Source organism: Castor canadensis, chromosome 4 (genome assembly GCF_047511655.1).
Source record: "Castor canadensis chromosome 4, mCasCan1.hap1v2, whole genome shotgun sequence".
Classification (NCBI taxonomy): Eukaryota; Metazoa; Chordata; class Mammalia; order Rodentia; family Castoridae; genus Castor; species Castor canadensis.
In genome coordinates, this window is record NC_133389.1 from 93,508,821 (window position 1) to 93,528,544 (window position 19,724).

Genomic DNA, 19,724 nt, shown 5'->3' on the forward strand with positions numbered 1-19,724 from the left:
CTCATATTTATGGTTCTGTTTTTCTCAATATTGATCTGTAAACTTTATGCTGTTTAACATAGATGATAAACCTTGATTTGTTTTCATCTCAGTTTAGGTTCAGTTAAAATAAGAGGAGTTTGCACTTAGTCAAAATGATGAAAAAAGGCCATTTTGCACTGAGGAGATGAGTAATATGTATCTTCATTGTAATATATATAAAACTTCCAAAAACTTTTGTAATTTACTTGCTTGCCAACAAGCTGTTGAACTTAGTGACTTTAGTACTGTGATATGACTCTGTGTTGAGCAGATGATCATTTGCACATGCGATAACACTACCTGTCAACTGAGGCCAATAGGAAAAGGGGAACAGGAACTAGAGAAAAAGTTAGATCAAAAAGAATTAACCTAGAAGGTAACACCCACACACAGGAGATCAATGAGAGTCAATGCCCTGTATAGCTATCCTTATCTCAACCAGCAAAAACCCTTGTTCCTTCCTATTATTGCTTACACTCTCTCTACAACAAAATTAGAAATAAGGGCAAAATAGTTTCTGCTGGGTATTGAGGGGGTGGGGGGAGAGGGAGGGGTGGAGTGGGTGGTAAGGGAGGGGATGGGGGCAGGGGGGAGAAATGACCCAAAACTTGTATGCACATATGAATAATAAAAGAAAAAAAAAAAAAAAAAAACCACTACCCGTTCCACTTATGATGGACACTGCTGATTTTCTTAGCAAATAATTTGCTGCATAAGTGCTAAAGTTGTATTTTTCTTCTTAATACATCTAAAAAAGATCTCCCTATCAAGTTTCAAATTAGGGAGCTCTAAATTTTCCAATTTTACTACCCTCCTTTTGTCCTGTGACACACTAAATGGAGTTTTGAGAAAACCTGTAATCCACCCTTATTCCAAAGAAGTTGACATTTCCTCCCCAATATATCAATGAAAAGCACTATAGAGGCAGTTTAATAAAAATAAAGATACTATCACACTGTAAGAATCATTGAAACCTTGGAATAAATTGAAGCTAGGGGGCAGACGACTGAGGTTACTATAGAAACTTCTATAACAAACTGGCAAAATGAAAATTGGTCTCATTTCTCCTAACATAGATAGAGCACATAAGTGGAGATCAAAAAAAAAAAAAAAACCGACAACAACACAAAGTTTTCATCTCTTCTGACTTAACCCTATGTATGGTAACAATATGCTGTAACCAACAACACAGACATTGACAAGGTTGCTAACCCTAAACTAGACTACCTCAAACTCCATGTCCCAATTGGTGACATTCTCAATCTGACTAGAATAATACAGTGTGCTGCCTACCAAGTGTCAGTCAGTGATTTATCTTAACATTTTATTTCATTTAATCTACCTCTTAAGAAGCTATTTGCCTCAGAAAAAATTAAATCACACATCTACAACAATTCCAAATAAGCATTTAGTGTATGTAATAAATCTTTTTTTGATGTAAAGGTATAAACTATCATTACTAGAAAATATGTGTGTCTGCTTTCTAAACAGCAGATGACCAACAAGTATTTAAAGAGCATCAATTTAAAGAAGTCACAAATTGTTAACCTAAGAGTAATATAGATATATTTTGCAAATGAATAATAAATTCCATTGTGATAATTTCTATTTTACCCACTTGACAAGTCATCATGCTATAACAATTAATTTTAGCTGGGTATGGATGTATTGCTAGTATTTAACATATGTTTAATGTCAAAGTTTTCCTAATTAGGGATACAAATCAAGTATGACTCACACAGCACATTGTTTCATTATCCTTTCTATGTTTCTTAGGTGATTTTAAGGTCTATCTAGGTCTATTCTCCTTTGGCAATTAGAAAATGAGTATGTTTCCTCTACATGTTGATTCCAGAGAACAGAAGGGGAAAATAATCTGTATCTCCAACTTGTCCCAAATTACGGTTTTAGTCTAGTTGTTCCTTTTAAAGGGCTTTAGTTTGGCTGTAGGTTTTATTTTTATTTTTATTTTATTTATTTTTTAGCCCACTAACTCTTAGTGCTGAGCTCTTTATATGTTTCTGGCCCATCCTGGGGTGCCTGGATTTAGCACTGAAATGTCCTCCTGGTTTCTTGCTAACTGAGCAACAGGACAGATAATCTGGGTAGTGTGATGTCCTACTTTCCCACATCCTAGTGGGAGGTCTGTTCTAGACATACGGTTTTATAAAAGAAATTGTGTCTCACAAAATTTTGGAACAATAATTTTCTTTGATTGTCACAAATTTATAAAAGAAAGGTTTTTGTTCCCTCACCGAAATGTGGAAAGGTTATTTATGGCAAAATAAGAAGTGATCTTTCCCATACAAGGAGAGTGATTTTATTTGTTGGTGAAGTTGCATTTCATTTCCATTTGCAGCGCAATTTGGAGAAGCCCAAGAGAATGAGTATGCCCTGCTTGGTGGAATGTGTGGTCAACTGTCAGCTCTCAGAGTGGACAGCTTGGACAGAGTGTTCACAGACCTGTGGCCAAGGAGGTAATTAGGTTTCCTATGTTGGTTCTTTCTTTCTTTTTTTTGTGGCACTGGGGCTTAAACTCAGGGTCTACACCTTGAGCCACTCCATCAGCCCTATTTTTGTGAAGGGTTTTTCAAGATAGGTCCCACAGAACTATTTGCCTGGGCTGGCTTTGAACCGCGATCCTCCTTACCTCCGCCTCCTCAGTCACTAGGATTATAGGCGTGAGCCATGGGCACTCGGCTCCTATTTCTTAAAATATCTTTCAGTGTGCCATAGCTTGATAACCATCTTGAGGCATGTTGGTCAGCCAAAGGAAGCATGAGGCTGAGCCAGAGGCAAGAGACAGAACTGGACGTCATACTATTCATCTAGGATTAGGCAGTGATTCCAAAACTGACCCGGAACAGTGGCAGACTCTCCAAAGGGACAAATATTCATTCAAAAGATCCTAAACTACAAACTGAATCACATGTTGGCCCCAGTGGTTTTAGAAGAAGAATGTACTGGTAAAGCTAGTTACTCTTCCAGACAAACCCTCTAAACACAGTGACTTAACATGAAAGACTAGAGACTTATTTTCTATTTACATAGAGAGAGGGGTATTTCTGCTTCAAAGAGCCAAAAAAAAAAAAAAAACCAAAAACAAAAACAGGTTGACAGAGGTTCTGTCACTTTAACATAACCAAGTTTCTCTGGACAGTGACATAAGCTAGCTCTGTGGAGATTCTTTTGGGCCAGATTGGAAGTGTTGTGTATCTCTTACATAAGTATTCTGTTAGACAATGGTTGGTCCCTGCCTCCAACTCAATGAGAGAGGGAAGGGCAGGAATGTGGTTTCTGATCTGATGGCCAGCCACTTCTCAATAACAGTGTTACACTATGGAGGAAGAGGAGTGTGAGTCTTTGGTGAATACTGCCACAAGATCTCAGGACCTCAGGTCATAAGTAATGCAAAATAGCAAGGGATTACAGAATTTGATCAATACTCAGAAGCTAGGAAAGTGGAAAAAGGTGGCACTCCAGCCACTAGCCTGAAGTAAAAGCTATGACATTTGTTCACAGGAAAGAGAGTAAGGACAGCATGACAGGAAAGCCCACAGGAAGTTTAGGGTAGAACTCTGGTCCTGAACGAAAGTTACAGTTTATTACAAGGCAAGTGTCAGAAATTTAGAATTGAAACCTAGGGAGAAATCTTGGTCTTAGGTTAGGCACAAAGCAGAGAAGGAGAAAGATCAAAATAACTGAAAGCTGAAGGAAAGATGGAATCAGATGGAAGAAGAGAATACAAAGAATCTGAGTGCCAACCAAAGATGTTTGGAAGCAGTTTTCTACAAGTCCTGAGACTTATGTCTTATTTGGGATTGTGTGATGAACTAAGCAGGAGACAATGTGGATCTGGGGCTCAGCAGTGAAATCAGCTATAAGATCCTAGAGAGGGCAGAGCTGAAAGCAGGATATATAGCAGGAAGTTGTAGCTCAGGAAAATTGACAGCTATTTCTACAAAAAGCATCAGCTACAATGAACGTGTGGGAACCCCACCTTCTAAGAGGCCATTTTCTGCACAAATGAGAGCAAAGAGCCTCCTGAAATCAAATAATAAGTTTAAGATTTCAACCATCAGCCTCTACTGTTCTAAGGAACAGCACAACTGTTTCCAATGAGGCATCACTTTAAAGTTTAATAAATCTAGCTTCAAATTGTAGTTATTTAAGCAAGTAACTTGATCTTTCTATTTCAGTTTCTTTACCTATAAATTGGAATTCATGAATGTGTTGGAGGATGCTGTACCTTGAATCCTAAGTATCCCCAAAGTCCATGTGTTAAAGACTTTGTCCCTAGTGTAGCATTATTGGGAGGTGATGGAACCTTTAAGAGGTAGGGCCTGTGGGATGTCTAGGTCATTCAGAGTGTGTCCTTGAAGGAACTAATGGGGACCCAACTTCATGCTCTTCCTTTCTTCTCCCTGATCATGTAGTGAACAGTTTTGCTCTACCATATTTTTCCACCACAGTGTGCCACCACAGACCCAAAGCAACAGGACCATCTAACAATTATGGACTAAATCCTTTAAAATTGTGAACCAAAATATACCTCTGTTCTTTATAATTTGGTTATCTCAGATATTTGTTATAGTGATGAAAAGCTGACTATCACATAGGCTTTTTTATGGTTTGAAAATTGAATGATATGAAGTTTATGAAAACACTTAACATAGAAACTGACATATCCTGGGTGTTGAGTATGTGTTATATGTCCTTCTTCCTACCCAACAGTAGTAGAGAAGGCAACAGCACTCCTTGTGATATTTTAAAGATTTTTCTTAGACTCAGTCATACCCATTGCTACTTTTATAGCTCATATTTTTACCCTCCTCAATATCCATGAATTACAGTCACAGGCTAATTATGTTTTAAATGTGAAAATCTGAACAAATGTTTTCCTGTTGACTTACTAGTCACTCACCATTTATCCATTAAACAAACTCATATGTGTCAGTTATAGTTCTGTTTTGAAGGTACAGTGGTGAGAAAATAAAGACAATTCCCTTAATTTCATGTATCTTAAATTCTAGTTAAGGGAGACTAGACAGTAAACAAACAAACTAGTAACAGTACATGTTAATTCACTTAAGACACATACAAATAAGGAGTGTTATTCACATAAGGGATGTCTATTATCTGTTATTAGAGCAATTGGTTGTTCCTCTGCCAGACGTGACCCAACTGGTAGCACCTCAACCATAAGCATTACAGTCTTATCCTCAAGGGCCTCTGCTGGGATGTATTACTTTCTCAGCAGGAAAGAGTAACATGAAAAAGGAGAGTAGGATGAAGTTCTGTGTTGTGAGCATGGTCAAGGACCTACAGAATCCTTCCTGTACTGTCTCTCTGCACCATTGCCTTCTACTGTCCTGCTGACTCTGTCTACTCTGACACTACATTTTAGGTGTGCCACAATTGCATTGTGCTTCTTACCACCAGGACACTTTGCCTCGCATGGAACATCTCAAGGTCACTTCCATGACTGCCCACTATGACTTTTGCTATATATGAATTGACTCAATTGTAATGCCTATCTTTCTAAAGACACAAAGGTGCTATTTAGATTCTTCCCAGGTGAATCTCCTCAGTTCTGATAAAGTACAGTGTGAGGTCCATTGGAAGAATTTCAGTTAGCATTTGTCCTTGCCCAGGTGGTTCTAGACTGTGAGGAGAAAATTCAAAGGAATATGAGTTCATTGGCTGTTTTGCCCTCCCTCTGTCTAAATACATAAATTCTTAATTCCCATTACCCAAGAATGTGTCAAATGCAAAGAGACACAAATTTTTTTTTTTGGTCTGAAAGTCCTAATTCTGCTGTGGTACCTAGGCACTGAAATATGACAGATCACTGTGTCATTCCAACACACCACCTTTATAAATAAAGACCTAAATAATACACTAAGTGTTAAAATATCACTTTAATTTTTCCACACAGTTCTGTGAGTGCTATGGACTCATCACACCCTGATTATATGCTAGAAACAAACAAACCAAGTAAAGTCTTCCAGATCTGAATCCCAGTGGTGGAGAAGTCTAGGCAATTGTAATCTGAGTTTAAATTCAGCTTTCTCAAATCATTAGAATAATAAACAAAGGATCAAACAAAATTTCCATAAGAAAAGACATCATTTGAACTGAGGTGCAGACAACTAGAGAAGGAATGTTAACTACCAGGATAAATTAAATTTCATAAGACATTAAGAACTATCTAAATATTATACATTATCATGTAAATATGGACCTTCTTCCTAGTTTTTTAAGGGGTAAGTATAATAACTTCTTATAAATCCTTTATGGATTTTTAGATGTCCTGATCTTCTGAATTGTTAGATGTAAAAAATAAAAAATAAATAAAAATAATCCTGATATTTCACAAACCCTCCACCAATCAAAGGTATATGTATTCAGTTATTTCTTTGTTCATTTTACAAAAGTTTAGAAAGTTTATGTCTATTATCACGACATCTAATGGTGTACTTTTTCACTATCAAAATCCCAAAAATGTGGGATACAAATTACATAATAATTTTATTCACTGTATGCTTTCTGACAGCAAGGCTCCCTTCTAGGAACTTCTGTGGCATATGACAGATAAGATCCCAGGCAACAGCCCCACCCTCCATAAAACTAATAACTAGTGAAAGTTTGAGTGGTAAGAAAAAGACAAAGAAGCCAGGAACAGTGGCCTATGCCTACAACATCAGCTACTCAGGAGGCTGAGATTAGAAGGATCAAAGATCAAGGCCAACCCTGGCAAAAAGTTAGTGATATCCCATCTCAATCAATAATCTGTGTGTGGTCATGCATACATGTGGTCCCAGCTACCAAGGTATTCAGGACACTTTAGGTAGGAGCATCAAGGTCTAAGGCCAGCCCCAGGCAAAAACGTGGGAGCCTGCCTGAAAAATAAAAGGTTTGGGGGCATAAATCAAGTGATAGGCTGCCTAGCAAGCACAAGATCCTGAATTCCATCTCCAGTACTGAAAAAAAAAGACAAGTAGAAAACAAGTAAACAAGTAAATAAGTACAAACATAACAAATTCTAAGTGCTATGACAAAACTGAAACTAAAACTGACAGAGAATTACAAGTATCTTGCAGGATAGGAAGAACTGGGGAAGAAAGGCCACTCAAGAGTTGATATCATGTCAAAGTCAAATGACAGGGTGGTGCCACAGCTCTTGTAACTAATGCTGTCTTTACTAGGATGTTCAATGTGTAATCTTGCAGGTATATATTTTTTCTTTTTTAAAACATTTTTGTGCTCTGTAGCCTAGGCTGGTCTTGTACTTTAAATCCTCCTGCCTCTACCTTCTGAATTCTGGGATTGCAGGTGGGAGCTGCCACACCCAAGTTACAAGTATTGTTTTGCCTACCTATGACATTCATGACTCTGTGTTAGAACCTGCAGAAAAAAATACAAAACTAAACATTTTTCTAATTATACTTATATTTCCTGAACCTAGATTTGAAAAAAAAATTAGAGCAGTACAAAGAGGAGTAGGACACATGGTTCGTGACATTTTCAGCACCATATTTTTGTCTTTTTTTCCTGGCATAGGGGATTAAACTCAGAGCCTCTTGCTTGCTAGGCAAGTGCTCTCCCACTTGAGCCACACCCCAGTCCTTTTGCCTTTAGTGTGCTGCTCACATAGGTTCTTCTGCTTTTGGCTTGGGCAGTTTCAGACCTTGATCTTCCTACCTCCCAAGTAGCTGGGGTGACAGGCGTGCACCACAGCCCACTTCTTTTTTTTTTCCCCCAATAAAAGTCAATGTATTTTTTGTTTTCTTTTGGGGCATACATTGTGCTATTTACATATGTACTTACAATATATCGTAGAATTACCCACTTCATTATTCTCTCTCTTCCACCCTCTCCCTTCTTAGAACAATTTCAGCAGGTTTCATTCTTCTATTTTTATATATGAATACAAAATACATCCACCATATTCACCCTAATTTATGCTTTTTTTATGCTCACCACCCTCCTACTAGTCTCCAACCCTGGAGACTAGTTTTACCTTCCTGTGCTTCGTTTTTTTTTAAGTATATATTGATAGTCCAAGAAGGTTTGACTTTGGCATTTCAGGCCTTTATACATAGTACTTTAATCAGATTAACCGCCCCCCCATTTCTTGTCCTTTCTCTATCAGCTTACAGTATATTATATTATATTATTTTTCACATATAGATGGGTTGTTTCAATATTTTTTATTCTCTAACATTTTCTCTCCCTTTCCAGTCTATAGTAGCTCCCATAGACAGACCCATTAATATAATCTTGTTCTCTCTCGCTATATTTACATAATCTTCTCTCCAAGATATCAAAATTTCCTTGCGATATTATATAAGTTCCTTAAGATATCAAAATTTTATTGAGGTAATATGCAAGTTCTTTAAGATATCAAAATTTTATTGCAATAATAGGAAATGTTTTTAAATTTTTTATTAGCATATATTAGTTATACAGGGAAATTTTTAAATGATTTTTTCCATGTATGTTTACAGTATACTTTGATTAGATTCACCCTCTCCATCATTCTCCCTCATCCCTTCTCCCTGCCTACTTAAAGCAATTTCGACAGGCTTAGTTGATCTATTTCTATATAAGTATATTAGCATTATGACATATTCACCCTCCTTCACCCTCTCCAATCACCCTCCCACTCCTATTATCACCCACCCCAAAACAGGACATTTTTTTGTATTCTTGACCTTCATTTTTAAGTGTATATTCATTGTTTAAAGGGTTTCATCCATGAATATATTGTACTTTAATCTATTAAATAATCTATTATTCTCTCTTACCCTTTCCCCTACCCCTTGTTATTTAATAGATTTCAGTGCATTTCACATTATGCCATCCTCCTGCACAAATATAATGTATTTCAATGCTATACTATTCTGTCATTCTCTTTTCCTCTCCTTCCTGCCCCTACTCAACTCAAACAGTCCTACTATTCAAAACATTATACACACACACTAGATGTATCTACATATGTGTATATATATGTATATATATATATAAAATCATGTTTTATTTGGGTATACATTTATTTTGGGTCTATCTTGCACATATGAGAGAAAACATACCATTCAGAACCTGACTTACTTTGCTTAACATGATTATTTCATCCATTCTCCTGAAAATGACATAATTTTTTCTTCTTTATGACTAAATACACTATTATGTATATATACCACATTTTCTTAAACCATTTATAGGGGCTGCTTTCCATAGCTTGACTATTGTGAATAGTAATGCAATAAACATGGGTGTGAAAGTAACTCTATCATATCCTCACTTGCATTCCTTCAGATATATGTCCAGTAGTAGTATCAGTGGATCACATGATAGTTATAGTTTTAGTTTTTTGAGGAACCTCCATAGTGCTAGTCATTGTACTAATTTACATCCCAACCATCAGTGTATAAAGTTTCCTTTTTCCCTGCATCCTTGTCAATATTTGTTGTTGTTTGTGTTCTCAATGATAACCATTTTGACTGGAGTGAGGTGAAATCTCAATGTAGTTTTTTGTTGTTGTTGTTTATACATTTATTCATATGCATACACCTTGTTTAGGCCATCTCTCCCTCATGCCCTCCACGCCCTCCCACTACTACCTTTGCTTTCAGGCAGAACTTGTTTTGCCCTCTTCTCCAATTTTGTTGAATTGAAAACTTAAGAGATAATAAGAAAGACACAGCATTTTTGCTAGCTTGAGATAAAGATAGCTATACAGAGAGATTCCTGGTGTTGCTTCTATGCACATGTGTATTACAACCGGAATTGATTCATCTCTACCAGACCTCTTCACTACTTCCTGGTCACCTTCCCATAGTGCCCTCTGCCAGGTTAAGATTACTTTATTAGCTCCTCTGCAGTGGGTACATCAAACACTTTCAAGTTTTAAGTTTCCTTCCCTTTCTCTATTCCTCCTGTATATGTTCTCCCCTTAGTATGTGACCCATGTCCAATAATATTACTGCATTTGTTTTAGGTCTATAATCCACATGTGAGGGAAAACATACCATTTTGGGCCTCTGAGCCTGGCTAACTTCGCTTAAGATGATGTTCTCCAGTTTCATCCATTTACTTGAGAATGACAAAATTTCATTCTTCTTTGTGGCTGAGTAAAATTCCATTGTGTATAAATACCACATTTCCTTATTTCTTTTGTCAGTAGTGGGGTATCTTGTCTGTTTCCATAACTTGGCTATTGTGAATACGCTGCAATAAACACGGGTGTGCAGGTGCCTTTGGAATAACCTGAGTCGCATTCCTTTGGGTATATCCCTAGAAGTTATTGCTGGATCATATGGCAGATCTATGTTTAGTTTTTTAAGAAGCCACCATATTGTTTTCCAAAGTGATTGGACTAGCTTACATTCCCTCCAGTAGTGGTTGAGGGTTCTTTTTCCCCACATCCTTGCCAACATTCATTATTGGTGGTATTTTTGGTGCTAGCTATTCTAACAGGAGTAAAGTGGAATCTTAGTGTGGTTTTTTGCATTTCCTTTATGGCCAGGGATGGTGAGCATTTTGTCATGTGATTTTTAGCCATTTAGATTTCTTCCCTTGAAAAAGTTCAGTTTAGTTCTGCTGCCCCCTTCTTTATTGGTTCGTTGGTTTTGGAGGAATTTAGTTTTTTGAGCTCCCTGTGTATTCTGGTTATCAGTCCTTTGTCTGATGTAGAACTTGGGAATATTTTCTCCCACTCTGCAGGTGGTCTCTTCAGTTTAGAGACCATTTATTTTGTTGTGCAGAAGCTTTTTAATTTCATGCAGTCCCATTTGTCCATCCTTTCTCTTAGTTGCTGGGCTGCTGGAGTTCTACTGAGGAATTCTTTGCCTACTCCTATTGCTACCATAATATTCTCTGCTGTTTCCTGTATCAACCTCAGAGTTTCGGGTCTGATTTTAAGGTCCTTAATCCACTTTGAGTTGATACAACTATAGGATGATAGGCATGGATCTTGTTTCAGTTTTCTGCAGGCACATAATCACTTTTCTCAGCAACATTTGTTGAAGAGGCTGTCTTTTCTCCATCGTATATTTTTGACACTTTTGTCAAAAATGAGGTGGACATAGATGTGTGGATTCATATCCAAGTTCTCTATTATGTTCCTCTGGTTTTCATATTTGTTTTTGTGCCTGAACCATGCTGTTTTTATTGCTATGGCTCTGTAATTTAGTTTGAAGTCGGTTATTGTGATACCTCCAGCATTGCTCTTTTTGCTGAGTATTGCCTTGTGTTTCCAGATAAACTTAAGGCAGATTTTCAATCTCTGTTATGAATGTCATTGGGATTTTGCACTGAACATATAGATTGCTTTTGGTAGTATAGCCATTCTTTTATTTACTTAAATGGCTTTAGCTGTGTTGATATTTATTTGGTGTTCTATTCTATTCTGTTAGTCTTCAAGTCTATTTTTGTACCAGTACCATACTGTGTTCATTGCTGACTTTATCTGTAGCATAGTTTGAAGTCAGATATTGTGATACCTCCAGCATTTCTTTTATTAAGAAATTTGTATTCATATATGCAATTCCATTTAAAATAGCCTCAAAAAAATCAAATACCTAGGTGTAAACTTAATAAAGGATGTGAAAAACCTCTACAAGGAAAACTATAAACTTCTGAAGAAAAAAATTGAGGAAGACTATAGAAAGTGGAGAGATCTCATATGCTCATGGATTGGTAGAATCAACACAGTAAAAATGTCTATACTCCCAAAAGTAATCTACATGTTTAATGCAATTCCCATCAAAATTCCAATGACATTCATTACAGAGATTGAAAAATCTACTGTTAAATTTAATGCAAACACAAGAGACCACGAATAGCCAAGGCAATACTCAGTCAAAAGAACAATGCTGGAGGTATCATGATACCCAACTTCAAGCTATATTACAAAGCAATAACAATAAAAACAGCATGGTACAGGCACAAAAACAGAAATGAAGACCAGTGGAACAGAATAGAGGACCCAGATATGAAGCCACACAATTATAAACAGCTTGTTTTTGAAAAAAGTGCTAAAAATATACTATGGAGAAAAGACAGACTCTTCAACAAAAACTGCTGGGAAAACTGGTTAGCAGTCTGCAAAAAACTGAAACTAGATCCATGTATATCACACTATACCAATATTAACTCAAAGTGGATCAAGGATCTAAATATCAGACCCCAAACTCTAATGTTGATACAGGAAAGAGTAGGAAATACTCTGGAATTAGTAGGTATAGGTAAGAACTTTCTCAATGGAACCCCAGCAGCACAGCAACAAAGAAAAAACATAGATAAATGGGACTTCATAAAACTAAAATCTTCTGCTCAACAGAAGAAATGGTCTCTAAACTGAAGAGAACACCCACAGAGTGGAAGAAAATATTTGCCAGCTACACATCAGACAAAGGGCTGATAACCAGAATGTATAGTGAAATTAAAAAACTAAATTCTCCCAAAATTAATGAACCAATAAAGAAATGGGCAAGTGAACTAAACAGAACTTTCTCAAAAGAAGAAATTCAAATAGTCAAAAACCACATGAAACAATGCTTACCATCTCTAGCAATAAAGGAAATGCAAATTAAAACCACACTAAGATTCCACCTCACCCCTGTTAGAATAGCCATCATTAGCAACACCACTAACAACAGGTGTTGGCGAGGATGCAGGAAAAATGGAGCCCTCTTACACTGTTGGTGGAAATGTAAACTAGTACAACCGCTCTGGAAAAAAATTTGGAGGCTAATTAAAAAGCTAAACATTGATCTACCATGTGATCCAGCAATACCACCTTTGGGGATATACCCAAAAGACTGTGACACAGGTTACTCCAGAGGCACCTGCACACCCATGTTTATTGCAGCACTATTCACAATAGCCAAGTTATGGAAACAGCCAAGATGCCCCACCACTGACGAATGGATTAAGAAAATATGGTATCTATACACAATGGAATTTTATGCAGCCATGAAGAAGAATGAAATGTTATCATTTGCTGGTAAATGGATGGAATTGGAGAACATCATTCTGAGTGAGGTTAGCCTGGCCCAAAAGACCAAAAATTGTATGTTCTCCCTCATATGCAGACATTAGATCAAGGGCAAACACAAGAAGGTGACTGGACTTTGATCACATGATAAAGTGAGAGCACACAAGGGAGATATGAGGATAGGTAAGACACCCAAGAATCTAGAAAGCATTTGTTGCCCTCAACGCAGAGAAACTAAAGCAGATACCTTAAAAGCAACTGAGGCCAATAGGAAAATGGGACCAGGAACTAGAGAAAAGGTTAGATCAAAAAGAATTAACCTAGAAGGTAACACACAGGCACAGGAAATTAATGTGAGTCAACTCCCTGTATAGCTATCCTTATCTCAACTAGCAAAAACTCTTGTTCTTTCCTATTATTGCTTATACTCGCTCTTCAACAAAATTAGCGATAAGGGCAAAATAGTGTCTGCTGGGTATCGAGGGGGTAGGGGGTGAAGGAGGGGGTGAGGTGGGGGGTAAGGGAGGGGGTGGGAAGAAGGGGGAGAAATGACCCAAACATTGTATGCACATATGAATAAAAAAAAAAAAGATAATGAGCATGAATAATTTTAAAAAAATCTTAAAAAATAAAAGAAATTTGTAGTTTTTGTTCTAGAATTCTTTTGCTTCCTAAGGATTTTTATTTTTTGAGCCTATTGTAAATGGGATTGTTTTCCCAATTTCTTTCTCACTCTGTTCTTTGTTGGTGTATAGAAAAGATGTAGAGTTTTTATATTAATTTTGTAACCTGCTGCTTTGCTGAAAGTGTTTATGGTATCTAAGAGGGTTTTGGTGGAGTTTTTAGGGTCTATTAGGTATAAGATGGTACCATATCCAAATAGGGATAACATGACTTTTTCCTTCCCTATTTGAATTCCTTTTATTTCTTTATCCTGTCTAATTGCTCGAGCTAAGAATTCCAGTATTATATTGGATAAGAGTGGGGAGAGTGGACACCCTTTTCTTGCTGCTGATTTTAGAGGAAATGATTTCAACTCTCCCCTTTTAATATGATGTGGGCTATGGGTTTGTTGTATATAATCTTTATTAGATTGAAGTAAATTCCATCTATTTGTAGTTCCTTCAGCGATTTTATCATAAAAAGATGTTGAATTTTGTCTTTTTTCTGCATCAACTGAGATGATGAGGTGACTTTTGTCTTTAATTCTGCTTATGTGCTGCATTACATTTATTTATTTGTGTATGTTGAACTATCCTTGCTTCTCTGGAATGAATCTGACTTGGACATGGTCATAATGTATGATTTTTTTGATATATTAGTGAACTGGGATTGTAAGTATTGGTATTTTTGTGTCTATGTTCATTAAAAGGATTGGCATGTAATTCTCTTTTTTGTTGTGTCCTTGTCCAGTTTTGGAATAAATGTAATACTGACTTCATAGAATGAGTTTGGTAGTGTTCTTTCCCCTCCTATTTCATGGAGAAGTTTGAATTTAGCAGTGAACACATCACATCCTGGGCTTTTCCTTGTCAGGAGACTATGACTCCTTCAATCTCACTACTTGTTATAGATCTATTTAAGTGGTTTATATCACCTTGATTCAATCTTGGGTGGTCAAATTTATCTAGAAAATTATCCATTTCTTCCTAGTTTTCCAGCTTATTTTCAAAAAAATTCTCCCTCATGATCCTCTGAATTTCATTAATATTTGTTTTGATATCCCTCTTTTGATCACTAATTTTATTAATTTAGGTCTCTTCCTCCTAGAAAATGGGCTGAGAGTTTGTCAATTTTATTTATCTTTCTGAGGATTCAACTTTTTGTTTCAATGATTCTTTATATATATTTTTGTCTCTATTTCATTAATTTAGGGCCCAGATTTTATTATTTATTATTGTTTAATAACTTTGTGTTTGGTTTTTTTTTTTAGCAAATTGAGCTCCATCATTGGGCTATTTATTCAATAATTCTCTGTGGTTTTTATTTATTTATTTATTTATTTATTTTTTAAATTTTATTATTTGTATGTGCATACAAGGCTTGGGTCATTTCTTCCCCTTGCCCCCACCCCCTCCCTTACCACCCACTCTGCACCCTCCCTCCTCCCCTACACCCTCAATACCCAGCAGAAACTATTTTGCCCTTATTTCTAATTTTGTTGTAGAGAGAGTATAAGCAATAATAGGAAGGAACAAGTGTTTTTGTTGGTTGAGATAAGGATAGCTATACAGGGCATTGACACACATTGATTTCCTGTCTGTGTGTGTTACCTTCTAAGTTAATTCTTTTTGATCTAACCTTTTCTCCAGTTCCTGGAGAATTATTTTCATGTATTCTTTTTCAGTTTGCTCATTATTAGTGTATAGAAATTCTAATGATTTTTCTATGTTGATTTTATATCCTGCTACCTTGCTATAGCTATTGATGATGTCTAGAAGCTTCTGAGTAGAGTTTTTTGGGTCGTTAAGGTATAGGATCATGTTGTCTGCAAATAAGGATATTTTGACACTTTCTTTACCTATTTGTATTCCTTTTATTCCTTCTTCTTGCCTAATTGCTCTGGCTAGGAATTCCAGTACTATGTTGAATAGGAGTGGAGATAGTGGGCATCCTTGTCTGGTTCCTGATTTTAGAGGGAATGGTTTCAGTTTTTCTCTGTTAAGTATAATGCTGGCTGTAGGTTTGTCACATATAGCTTTCATAATGTTGAGGTACTTTCCTTCTCTTCCTAGTTTTCTTAGAGCTTTTATCATGAAATGGTGTTGGATCTTATCAAAGGCTGTTTCTGCATCTATTGAGATGATCAAGTGGTTTTTGTCTTTGCTTCTGTCAATGTGGTTTATTACATTTATTGATTTTCGTATGTTGAACCACCCCTGCATCCCTGGGAGGAAGCCTACTTGGTCATGGTGAATACTCTTTTTGATGTGTTGTTGAATTCGTTTTGCCATTATTTTGTTGAGGATTTTTGCATCAATGTTCATTAAGGAGATTGGCCTATAGTTCTCCTTTTTGCAAGTGTCTTTGCCTGGTTTGGTGATAAGTGTAGTACTGGCTTCATAAAATGTGTTAGGAAGTTTTCCTTCCCTTTCTATGTCGTGGAACAGTTTAAGGAAGGTTGGTGTCAGTTCTTCTTTAAAGGTCTGATAGAATTCAGCAGAGAATCCATCAGGTCCTGGACTTTTCTTTTTTGGGAGACTCTTGATTGCTGCTTCAATTTCATTTTGTGTTATAGATCTATTCAGGTGATTAATTTCCTCTTGGTTCAGTTTTGGATGATCATATGTATCTAGAAATCTGTCCATTTCTTTAAGATTTTCAAATTTATTTGAATATAGGCTCTCAAAGTAGTCTCTGATGATTTCCTGGACTTCCATGGTGTTTGTTGTTATCTCCCCTTTTGCATTCCTGATTCTACTAATTTGGGTTTTTTCTCTCCTCATTTTAGTCAGGTTTGCCAGGGGTCTGTTGATCTTGTTTATTTTTTCAAAGAACCAACTTTTTGTTTCATTAATTCTTTGTATGGTTTTTTTGGTTTCTATTTCGTTGATTTCAGCTCTTATTTTTATTATTTCTCTCCTTCTATTTGTTTTGGGATTTGCTTGTTCTTGTTTTTCTAGGAGTTTGAGATGTATCATTAGGTCATTGATTTGGGATCTTTCAATCTTTTTAATATATGCACTCATGGCTATAAACTTTCCTGTCAGGACTGCCTTAGCTGTGTCCCATAGGTTCCAGTAGGTTGTGTTTTCATTTTCATTGACTTCCAGGAACTTTTTAATTTCCTCTTTTATTGCATCGATGATCCATTCTTCATTAAGTAATGAGTTATTTAGTTTCCAGCTGTTTGCATGTTTTTTGTCTTTACTTTTGTTGTTGAGTTCTACTTTTACTGCATTGTGATCAGATAGTATGCACGGTATAATTTCTATTTTCTTGTATTTGCTGAGACTTGCTTTGTGCCCTAGGATATGATCTATTTTGGAGAAGGTTCCATGGGCTGCTGAGAAGAGTGTATATTGTGTAGAGGTTGGATGAAATATTCTGTAGATATCTACTAGGTCCATTTGAGCTATTGCATATTTCAGACTTTGGATTTCTTTATTGATATTTTGTTTGCATGACCTATCTATTGATGATAATAGGGTGTGAAAGTCTCCCACAACCACCTTGTTGGCATTTATATATGCTTTTAGGTCTTTCAGGGTATGTTTGATGAAATTGGGTGCGTTGACATTGGGTGCGTACAGATTGATGATTATTATTTCCTTTTGGTCTTTTTCCCCTTTTATTAGTATGGAATGTCCTTCTTTATCTTGCTTGATCAATGTAGGTTTGAAGTCTACTTTGTCAGAGATAAGTATTGCTACTCCTGCTTGTTTTTGGGGGCCATTGGCTTGGTAAATCTTCGTCCAGCCTTTCATCCTAAGCCTATGCTTATTTCTGTCGGTGAGATGGGTCTCCTGTAAGCAACAAATTGTTGGATCTTCCTTTATAATCCATTTCATTAAGCGGTGCCTTTTGATGGGTGAATTAAGTCCGTTAACATTAAGCATTAGTACTGATAGGTATGTGGTGATTCCTGTCATTTAGTTTTCTTAGTTGTTTGAAGGTTTGATTATGTGTATCTAAGTTGAGGTTACTCTCTACTTTCTTGCTTTTTCTTTTTCTGTGATTTGGTGCTGCCTGTCTTTTCATGGTTAAGTTGGGTTTCACTTTCTGTGTGCAGAATCCCTTGAAGAATCCTTTGTAGTTGTGGCTTTGTGGTCACATATTGTTTTAGTTTCTGCTTATCATGGAAGACTTTTATTGCTCCATCTGTTTTGAATAATAGTTTTGCTGGGTAGAGTATCCTGGGGTTGAAGTTATTTTCATTCAGTGCCCAGAAGGTCTCACCCCATTCTCTTCTTGCTTTTAATGTTTCTGTTGAGAAGTCTGCTGTAATTTTGATGGGTTTACCTTTGTATGTTACTTGTTTTTTCTCTCTTACAGCCTTCAATATTCTCTCCTTACTTTCTGAACTTGTTGTTTTAATGATGATATGTCATGGGGTAGTTCTATTTTGATCTGGTCTGTTTAGTGTCCTGGAGGCCTCTTGCATCTGTATGGAACTATCTTTCTCTAGATTTGGGAAATTTTCCGATATTATTTTGTTAAATACATTACGCATTCCCTTCGCTTGCACCTCTTCTCCTTCTTCGATGCCCATAATTCTCAAGTTTGGTCTTTTGATGGAGTCGGTGAGTTCTTGCATTTTCTTTTCACAGGTCTTGAGTTGTTTAATTAATAGTTCTTCAGTTTTTCCTTTAATTACCATTTCATCTTCAAGTTCTGAGATTCTGTCTTCTGTTTGTTCTATTCTGCTGGATTGGCCTTCCATTTTGTTTTGCAGTTCTGTTTCGTTCTTTTTTCTGAGGTTTTCCATATCCTGGCTGTTTTCCTCTTTTATGTTGTCTATTTTTGTCCTGAGTTCATTTATCTGTTAATTCATCGTGTTCTCTCTTTCACTTTGGTGTTTATACAGTGCTTCTATGGTTTCCTTTATTTCTTCTTTTGTTTTTCAAATTCTCTATTTTTGTTGTCTTGGAATTTCTTGAGTGTCTTCTGTACATTTTGGTTGACCCTATCCAGTATCATCTCTATAAAATTCTCATTGAGTACCTGTAGTATGTCTTCTTTTAAATTATTCATGTGGGCTTCATTGGGTCCTTTGGCATAGTTTATCTTTATTTTGTTGGAGTCTGGATCTGAGTACCTGTTCTCTTCATTCCCCTCTGGTTCCTGTACTAATTTTTTGCTGTGGGGAAACTGGTTTCCCTGTTTTTTCTGTCTTCCCGTCATTGTCTTTGGTGTTGTTACTGTCCCTGTACTGTGTGCAATTAAGTATTTTCTAGCTTGTAATAATAACAATGGTAATATTTAGAATGGAAGGGTGAGCTGAGATGGAAAGCAAGAAGTTAAAGAAATGGGAAAAACAAATACACAGACTGGAGGGTGAAAGCAGAACAAGGTGTCAGACAAAAAGATTTCAAAGCTATAAGCAGGAAGCTTTAGTGTACTAATCGACAGTAAGCTGAACAGACATTAGAGAGACAGAGAGAGGATTGAAAATCAAAAATAAAAAAAGGTAAGAATAAAAATAAAAAATAAGTAAATGAAAGAAAAATCTATTTATAAAAAGAATTGGAGAACATCATTCTGAGTGAGGTTAGTCTGGCTCAAAAGACCAAAAATCGTATGTTCTCCCTCATATGTGGACATTAGATCAAGGGCAAACACAACAAGGGGATTGAACTATGAGCACATGATAAAAGCGAGAGCACACAAGGGAGGGGTGAGGATAGGTAAGACACCTAAAAAACTAGCTAGCATTTGTTGCCCTTAATGCAGAGAAACTAAAGCAGATACCTTAAAGCAACTGAGGCCAATAGGAAAAGGAGACCAGGAACTAGAGAAAAGGTTAGATTAAAAAGAATTAACCTAGAAGGTAACACCCACGCAGAGGAAATCAATGTGAGTCAATGCCCTGTATAGCTATCCTTATCTCAACCAGCAAAACCCCTTGTTCCTTCCTGTTATTGCTTATACTCTCTCTACAACAAAATTAGAGATAAGGGCAAAATAGTTTCTGCTGGGTATTGAGGGGGGGAGCGGGAGGGGGTGGAGTGGGTGGTAAGGGAGGGGGTGGGGTCAGGGG

At 36.6% G+C, this 19,724-nt stretch overlaps 1 protein-coding gene across 1 annotated transcript in view; it reads left to right on the forward strand.

The window, feature by feature from the left end:
* Thsd7b (thrombospondin type 1 domain containing 7B) overlaps positions 1–19,724 on the forward strand; it is an 809,913-nt gene that overhangs the window by 755,841 nt on the left and 34,348 nt on the right. Inside the window, exon 20 of the mRNA XM_074070650.1 lies at positions 2,381–2,498. Within this exon, the coding sequence (XP_073926751.1) occupies positions 2,381–2,498 (118 nt within the window). The remainder of the gene's footprint in view (positions 1–2,380; positions 2,499–19,724) is intronic.